The sequence below is a fragment of the Lepisosteus oculatus genome, chromosome 7 (assembly GCF_040954835.1).
Source record: "Lepisosteus oculatus isolate fLepOcu1 chromosome 7, fLepOcu1.hap2, whole genome shotgun sequence".
Classification (NCBI taxonomy): domain Eukaryota; kingdom Metazoa; phylum Chordata; class Actinopteri; order Semionotiformes; family Lepisosteidae; genus Lepisosteus; species Lepisosteus oculatus.
The window spans coordinates 21,247,205-21,256,303 of record NC_090702.1 but is presented as its reverse complement, the minus strand read 5'-3'; the positions used below and the strand labels follow the sequence as shown (position 1 = coordinate 21,256,303).

The 9,099-nt window shown below is 37.7% G+C and overlaps 1 protein-coding gene across 4 annotated transcripts; it reads right to left on the bottom strand.

The window, feature by feature from the left end:
* Nucleotides 1-231: 231 nt before the first annotated feature.
* bbs10 (Bardet-Biedl syndrome 10) lies at nucleotides 232-6,829 on the bottom strand. Of its 4 annotated transcripts, none has more exons than XM_069192272.1 (4): nucleotides 6,681-6,829; nucleotides 5,748-6,059; nucleotides 4,229-4,434; nucleotides 232-3,088 (listed from the first exon to the last, which is right to left on the bottom strand). In XM_069192272.1, the coding sequence occupies exons 3-4, from the start codon at nucleotides 4,417-4,419 to the stop codon at nucleotides 1,111-1,113; spliced, it is 2,169 nt and encodes a 722-aa protein (XP_069048373.1). In that variant the 5' UTR covers nucleotides 4,420-4,434; nucleotides 5,748-6,059; nucleotides 6,681-6,829; the 3' UTR covers nucleotides 232-1,110. The 4 variants fall into 4 exon arrangements, with proteins under 4 accessions (XP_069048373.1, XP_069048372.1, XP_069048374.1 ...); XM_069192274.1 differs by lacking the exon at nucleotides 5,748-6,059 and having other exon boundaries at nucleotides 1,874-2,046; nucleotides 2,153-3,088; XM_069192271.1 differs by lacking the exon at nucleotides 5,748-6,059.
* Nucleotides 6,830-9,099: the final 2,270 nt, after the last annotated feature.

Below are 9,099 nucleotides of genomic sequence, written 5' to 3'. Positions count from 1 at the left end.
AGATTGTTTTGGCCTTTATTTCAGGGCCAGAGGCTTCTGGAACATTTCTTTACAATGACTTTATTGAGTCCTGTGGGTTTGATGGCAACAGTCACTACAGTTTGGACTTATATGAAGAAATATGGCAGTGGCTTCACATTTAGAAAAATAGTATGTACTGCCAAGAGCTCACTTTTGTTTCTGATTGTCGTCATCATCATATGACACACAAAGATTTTGTATATTCCAAGCAAAAAAGAAAACCTCTCTTTATTCATTGATTTAACCGGATAAGTCAATTGAGAAACAATTTCTTGTTTACAATGGTGGCCTGGAGGGTACTTACACAGCTAGGCATTTTTCCAGAGCAATTTTGAATTACGTACGCTGTTCAAAGGAACATCATCAGAGTCGTATCTGGGATGTGAGCTCATGATCCTCTTGTCTGATGCCCTCACCACTATTCTGTGTTGTGGTACTCAACCTTAAGTTTTAAACTTATACATTTTTAAAAAGGTGAACACCATTTTTAAGAGCCTATCCTCCATGAAATAGGTCCTTGATTTAGTATGGCTTCAAAATTAATCCATATAGTTTTTGGTGCTTAATATCATACACTAGTTCAGATTCGTCGTGTTTATGTTGAATAAAGGTCTCTGAATAAATTATTGTTAAATTGTTTTTAATAACAGTAAAAACAGAACTAAGACCTCTGGATTTTCAGAGGTCAAATCCAAATGTTTTTAGAAACATCTATGACTTAAGTTAGTGGACACTAGCCATCAACAAATCACACAACTTTGTGAATATCTCAAACAGAACAATCACTTAGATAAGACAATAAATATGTGGTTCAATAAATAGCAGGCAAAATTTACAGGATAACTGAATATAGTAAAAATAATACTTCTTGAAATGTACAGGAATGTAACTTTCACATAACTTTAAAGGCTAATAATTTGTACACTTGACTTTTATATACAGAATCAGAAAATCGTGATGTTACATTAATGAGTGCTTAGTACAGTGTATTCATAAATTGAAACTGAAGCCATTTTCAAAATAATTAACATCCATAAAAAGACAATGTACAAAGGTCTTCAAGTTGCAAAACAAGTAACATTTTATCATTTAGTCACTGTCTTCTGATTCACATTCTACTCCAGTACGAGTCCTTCTGGAGCTGTGAACCAGAAAGTCGAGGGACACCAGCGTATGCAGACACTGCAGCACTGAGACCAACAGCTGATATTTACAGGACACCGACTCATTAAAATCTAACCAGCCACATATTTGGCCTTTTATTTTTATATCACGTGCGAATTTTGTGTGCACTTCTAAAAATTGTCTGTTTGTGCCCTTTTCCTTATAAACACTTCTGGGTATGTTCAGCACGGCGTCTGCAATTATATTGCAAGCTGTTTTGGTGTCGGACTCAACATCCTGCTTGGAGTACAGTTTAAGGTAATGGTGTAAAAGGAACTCAAATACGCCTCCTACTGGCAAAATGCTGCCTGCTTCTATTAAAGTCTCAGGAGGCTTTTGGTTGAATACTTGGCCCATAGCTTCAAAATTACCAACCGTGATCCTGCAGCACTTCTCTAGCACATTATTCACTGGATCGCTGAAAAGAACTGATTTTCTCTGTACTGTCAGTTCGTTAGAAGCATCACTTGTGGGTCTAGACTGTTGTGGACATGATCCCGATTCAGTGCTATCCTGAGAGTTTTCATCTGAGCCATGACCACTGATGTTGGTTCCATTCAGTGGACCACTGCAGTCGTATCTTTTGCTTTGAAGCTTCCTTGGCTCTCTTTTCACTGTTCCTTCCATTCTCTTTTCATCATCTACTGAAGCACTGCTGCAGTGCAATTCTTCAATGGCAGGGCACTGATCATCATGGCAGTCACTGCTTCTGTCAGCAGCTGTGTCATTACCTGACTTGAGAGAAGACTTCAAGCTACAGCTTGTTTTATGGGCGCTTCTTACAGAATGCTTGCTGTGTAAGCGGTGACTGTTCCATAAACCAACAGGCTCACAGGTTTGCTGAAGCATTCGGAAAGCACCCTGGAAGGCAGACACATACTGTTCCGTCAGACCAAGAACAGGTCCGCAGAGAACAAGACAATGAGAGTTAAAATCAGTCTTATTCTGGAATCCGACATGAGCATACCTGCGTGATCCAAGCAAAACAGGTTTGCAAAACGTCACGTCGGCTAGGTGTTCTTGTCTAATGTGTGGTATATCCCAACAGGCTGCAAGCGGCAAAACTCCATTAAAGTGGCAAAACACAGACAGCTCCTCCCCCTCTACACATTCCAAGACCGATATACCTCTTAGTTTTGCATGGTAAATGACTAGGTCAGATTGCTTTACACTAGATAGTATGAGCTTTACTTGGTTTTGTTGTAAAGACGTTATCACTTCTTCCACTCTGTTACTGATCCAGCTATAACAACTCTGGAGCTGAGATTCTGATCTGAGGTATAGTGTTGTGCCAGTGGCAGAGAAAGAAGGCTGAACAGGTTCAGTCACAACCAAGGCTTTAAAATGGCCATCTGCTGGGCAATACACCGTGAAATCTCTGTGGAGGACCAGTCCTTCCAATATCCTTGAACAGTGTACAGGGAGACCTGTTACTGCGGTGTGAAGCTCTAAAAACTGTGAGCAGATTAAATTTAGTCCACTGTCCCTTTCCTGTTCACAGTTACACTTGAAAAAGTAATCACAAGCCATCTGACTCAAAAATCTGCAGTCCCCATTGCCTGTTTTTCCACAAAAATAAGCCTCCATAAGCAAATTCATTTTATCTTTACTCATGGTCTGGCCATTATTAGAAAACAAAGATGTGACGTGCTGACTGAGGTGCTGCTTTATAATTCCATCCAGTACCTGGGTCTGAAATGTAAGAAGACAGTTGGCCACCCGTCTTACTTCTTGACTTGCTTGCTTTCCTCTGCCTGAAGAGTTGTGACAGGTTGTTTGTCGCCCTGTGCCCTTCTCCACTGAGGCCTGAAGCCCTCGAAGCAGCGCAGACAGGAGCAGAATGAACGACTTGGCACCGTCACCCGTCATGCTGCAGTGGACAGAAACACAGTCCACCAGCACTCTGAAAGGGGAAATAACAAAAAAAAGAGAGTTCTTTTAAATTCCTCTGAACCAGAAAAGGCCATGTAGTTTCGACATATTTTACTCAGATTCCCGCTAAAACATGGATGAAACACAATATTTCCAAGTGAAAAAGCATAACATCAAATCCCTCTTAAAAAATAACAAAGCATTCACAACGCATCAGAATTTAGATTTAAAGATATAGGTGATGTATTTCTACACTGAAAGCTTTTAAGGTCCAATATCAGAGTTTTAAAGTAAAATATTTACATGGACTGTGACATTTGGAACTTCCTAAAATATGGAACCAAAACTAAAACCATTAGAGGTTCTATATTATATGTGAATTTTGTTTTGAGATGTTTTCATGCAGTATTTAAAAATTAACTCCTACAGTCTATTGCAGGGCTTTAGGGTTAATTGAAACACAACTGTAACATTCAAACACATTCATGTTTTTAAAAAGTTGGGTAGTAGCAGCAGTTTAGTTCACTTACCAGCATTTCTCATAAATGCATAGAAACCCAGATATCTTTTTAATAAGCACCCCTTACCTCTGTAGAGAGATGGCACGTGACAGTCACTGTCGTCGGTAACTTATGTGGGTTTACCAAGTTCATTGTTAACGATGTGCTTTAATTTTAACTTTGCAATTATGGAGTATCACATTAAAGACTCAGCAGCAGTCATCTCTCCCTATTCACTGCATCTTCATAGATCTGGCAGCTGCCATGAAGTTGGCTCTGAGATGAGAGCTGTCCGGGGAATGGGGGAAGGGGTAATCTCAGCTGCACAAGCATTGTGATCATTTACAGTTACTTTAGAGTTTTATATAAACTCTAAAGTAAACACAGTATCCTTTTTAAGTGAAAAACAAGTTATGCTTTCACTAAACATTGTGAATTCAACCATGTTTAAGTCAGCAGGATGGATATTTTGGTAAATAGAGCTGTCTAGCCATTCGTTTGTCTGTCTCATAACACATCACTTAACTGATCCGTGTCAGCTTTTTCTTTTAGTCCAACAAGATTTGAGCATGTAGTTTTGCCAGTCAAACTGATTAATTGCTTAGACACATCTAGGTGAACTCAAAATGCTTCAAATTTGAAGTGATTCAGTAAGTTATCTGTATGATTACCTAGCTACAGGATGATCCAGAAGAAGAGAATGGAGAATCTTCTTTCCATCACGCGTTAACAGCACCTCTCCTGTGGCTTTTGTGAAAAGCACCAGGCCTCCATTTGGTCCAAAACAACGAGAGACAATAGATTCCAGTGTTTCAGCTATCTGCACAAGAGTCCCAATATCCAAAGACTGTGCACTTTTCATCTTCACACTAGTACACTAAAACCAAATATAAAGAGTTTTAAGTCACAGATGTTACATAACTGTGCTAATCCAACCCAGAACAAGACTAATCAGGAATAACCTATTTATGATAAACACCTTCTGCTACAAAAATGGTTATTTTAATAATGAGTGATAAAGCATAGATCCTACAAACAGGTTATATGCTTCCATACAGGGGCTCACTTGAATTCACAGACCTGCTAATTGAAACAAAATATATGAAAAAGCCAAATGTTTAAAACAAGAAAGCTGATGCCACTCGAAGGCATAGGAGTATCTGTTTTATAGTGGGAGTGTACAGTATGTGAGGGCTCAAAAGCAACAAAATAAAAATAATAAAAGCACAAAAGAGAATTTGGGCTTAATCAATGAAAATTCCATTCACTCAGTGAAGATTTTAATAAAATACAGAATTTCCAAATCAGAAAAAAAGGTTGGCATTTGGAGGTAAAACATGATGAAAGGGGATTTTTTGTGCCCTCAGAAGTATTGACCTTTCCAGAAAGAAGCTTCAACATGAATAATTCAAACACCACTAGCCTGTAAACCTTCAAGCTGGTAGACTCCAACCCCTTTATCAAATTGAATATTATGAACTTGGTTTTCCTTCGGATGTCACCCGTGCCTCAGGGGCTTTCTGTTCATTCAATTCAAGTGAAAGAATTTACTTTGTACAGCGGTCACAATTCAATTAAATTTCATGGGATGAAAGGGAGCATAAAAAGATATAAAACTAAAGCACAAAAATGGTTAGATTGTTCTTACTTTAAATGTATCACTAATGCTGAGTTAATCCAATCGAACTAAAAACATCTCTTCAACTACTCGACTGTCCTCCTTAAAAATAATTGCAATTCTTTATTATCTGTTAGTGTTTTCTTAAAGGGCTTTGTAATGCCCAGCACTGTAAAGAAAGCAAAGAATTACTTTTCAACTGAATACACTGTAACTTTCCTGTTGGAACTTTTCTTATATGAGGAAATATGACCTTTTTGTGATCTCAATGAAAACATGTCTATTGTATCTTTGTATGCAATGAGTTTCGTTTTTACCATATTTATTTTAGATTTGAAATTGTTTTCAGTTCAGTCTAGATTGATAAATTAACATGATTTAAGATCTACTAAACATTTCACTTGTTTTTACATCCATCTAAACCTGTTAATTTCGTTTTTAGTTTGAGAAATCCACTCTAGACTGGAATTTAACTGTATTCCAACATAGAATTTAGGATTCTCGTTGATTACTGCAGTAGTAAACCATCAATCTAACCATCCTTGATTGTCAGTTGATTAGAAATCACTTACAATTTTTTCTCCAAGAACAGAACTTCTTTTAAGAAGGAGAGATTGTTGTGTACTTGGGACTGCTGGTCCAAGATGGTTGCACACGTAGGTTCCCCTACTCTATACAAAGTGCTTTTGGATCTTTTGGTAAGGCAATACATTCATGCAAATTATGATTTTAATTAATTAACAAAACAAGAATATTATGTCTCTAAATACAATTATCAAATAAATTTGACATAAAGAAACATTCATTTGTTTCTGATATTTAACATGTAAATTTGTGAATAACCAATATTCTGTTATGCTGGAAAATCCTGCAGGTGTTTGAATCTGAAATGAAAAGGGCATATTTTAATATTCATAAATGCTCAATTCCTTCTTCCAATTACTATCAAAATAAAACATTTGATAATAATGTCTAATGTTAAAGTTATCGCAAAATGTCGCAATATTATTCTATTAAGGAAAGCATCTTCAAAATGTTACATATGCGCCCCCTAGTGGAACATCGTGAATGGAAACGGCGTTTTGTACGCAGTAACTAATACTAGTATTAAGCAAACTAGTCAATTGCCTCTAAAGAAACAGTAACACAGCTTACAATTAGTAAACATAATTTAGGCTCAGTACTTTATTCAGAGAACAGCAACAAGGCGTAGCTATTCTATGGGCTTTGGGTTTGCCTTATATTGCATATCTTTTAGGTTTCAAACTAATGAAAGTTTTATCAGTTACTGTACATCCCGCAGAATATTCGCGAGCAACGCTGCGTCGACAAAAAAAAAATGGAATTAGAAATCTGAAATCGCTGCAAAACCGTCAGTTAATGTTCTTTAAAAGTAAAATGAACATTGACTGCGACAAGACTGGTCAGTTTATAAACGCACTGGTCACAAGGCACAAAGCAATGCTATTTTACCATTAACATCTCCGAGTGTGAAATAAACATACCATTTGTGAGCAACACGCCTGAATAAAAGAAGGTCCCTTTGTTTCAAATATGCCACCAAGCAAACAAACGGCATTTTAACCTCAGCCTTCAGAATGGAAAACTGCAATCTTGTATACTAGAAACCAAATACTTCCCTTTCCTGTCTGCAGCTAATCGCTACCGTATAACATGAAATAGATGCACCCAAAGGACACAATTGTGGATCCTATTGATCAGCTTGTCCTAAGGAAGGGGATATTTAGCTGTAATGTAGCTGTGTAGGAAACAACACACTCTTTTTATCTTTTACGTTTCATTATGTTATGCATGTTGGGGATCCGTAATTTTCTTTACTTATTTGTGTCTACATAAATGGAGTTCACAACGAAAAATCGGGAGTTATGACAGAAGCATCTCACTTCATTTAGAATAATTTGTAATCACATGGCTGACACCATTTCCTCAATTAAAAGATCCCTTCTCATTCATCTTTTGCATTCCCCGACCACCCCATCTCGGTATTTGCATCTAGCCCTTGGTTAATTACCCACTCCAGAGGTTTGAGCCAAATCTTATGACTAAGCGATCAGAAAACGTTGTATAATATATTTAATTATTGGGTGTTGGGTATACAGTATTACTCGTGAATTTGTAATGCCGGTTTTTCATTGATATTTTCATTAAAAATGCCGCAATAATGTAGTGCATCCATGATATTTTATGTTTAAACACAAATCTATATGGGAGATACTGATGCATAATTATAAAGTGTAAATAGTTTTTAAATAGTAATAGTGTATAAAGTTTATATGCACAATTTAAAGATCTTTAATGCACCCATAATCAAGATGCTGTGTATTTCAAATTTAACATGCAGTCCCACCTCTGCACAAAAACTCCCCAAGAAGAGCACCGCCATACTATGGTTTTACGTTCTATTTTCATTGGTGTAAGAGTGGTTCCGTTTTTAAAGCCTAAAACTTTTAATTGTAGTTATGGGTGCGAGGATAACAATTCTACAATTTTGTTTTTCTGTTTGCCCGTGAGGGAGCGGCGGTGGATTTTGCATTTAATACAGTATCTTCTGTGTGTTTGTGTGAGCAGGAAAATTAAATTTGTCACGAATACCATACCCTAATCAGAAGAGTTGCGGGTGTAGTATTAAACACTAGCAAAATCTGAAAAAGTGATCGGTTTTTCGCTGTCTCCTTCTTAAATATATCTCCACAGCATGTCATGATAAGGACCACGTGACTATCACTACTGGCACCTTGCTTCTATGGCACTCTGGTGCCGCTGTCGTGACCAAGGTATCATATCACGATATACCCAGATAGGACTTGTCGGACTTTGTATCTTTGGGGGCGGTGTATCCTGTCATGGTATGTCACATCGTGACATACAGGGTGTCAAGTCCCGACATGGGGGCAGGGGATTTTTCCGGGGTGGGGATGTCATATTGCAATATACAGGCTTCATGTCGCGGGATGGGGGCGGGGCATTTTGTCGGGCGTGTCATATCGCAACGTATGGACTTCCTGTCGCGATATGTGGACAGGGTGTTTGTTGGGGTATGTCATATTGCGATATATGGACTTCATATCACTACAGTGGCGCCAGGGTGCCATGGAGGCAAGGTATCGTGATATGGATCGTGATAGTAATGCGGCTGGTATCGAAATGTGTGCACCCCTAACGTGACACGCTGAGTCGTGAATGCGCTGTGGATGCCATGACATTCTTTGTCTTCTACTCAGTCTTGAGCTCAGTGCGACTTCTCTCAGATCGATCAGTTATTGGAAACCCGCGGATGTGTTACTGTATATCCAGCATGCTCTTACAGAACACACGGTTAACAGGGGCTGCAGTATTTGGACCAAGAGGAAAATCCATCACCTATGTATCGACATGTTCTCAGAAATTCTGCTGTAGCACTTTTCCCAATCAGTGTGTTGATTCTCAATCTTGCTAAATTTTACCCAATCGTGGTCTGAACTGTTCAACAAGATTCAGGCTGGGGGTTTAGCCAATCACAGGTCTGAGAGCTATTCAAGCTAGCAGCGCCAGGTGGATCAGCTTGTTTACTGTCAATGATGATCTATTTTTAAAATGCTTTACCTATTCGCAAAATAACTACATCGGCTTATTTTTTAATTCATTTTTTATTTTGTTAATTCACAATGTCCCATATTCTTCTAATTAAATACATTTTTTTAATTTGCAATATAACTGGCCCTGCTGTTTTCTGCAATGAATTCATGATATTTGAACAATTTTAATTGTATATTTAAGGTAGGGGAAACAACTTATGCTTTGTACTTCAAAAATGAATAGAAATGTAAAGTCTATGATCATTATATTATTATGCTTGTGCTTTCAATTTTTTTATTGTTAAATTATATTGATCTTGAAACCAATACCTAAAAATGTGAATATGGG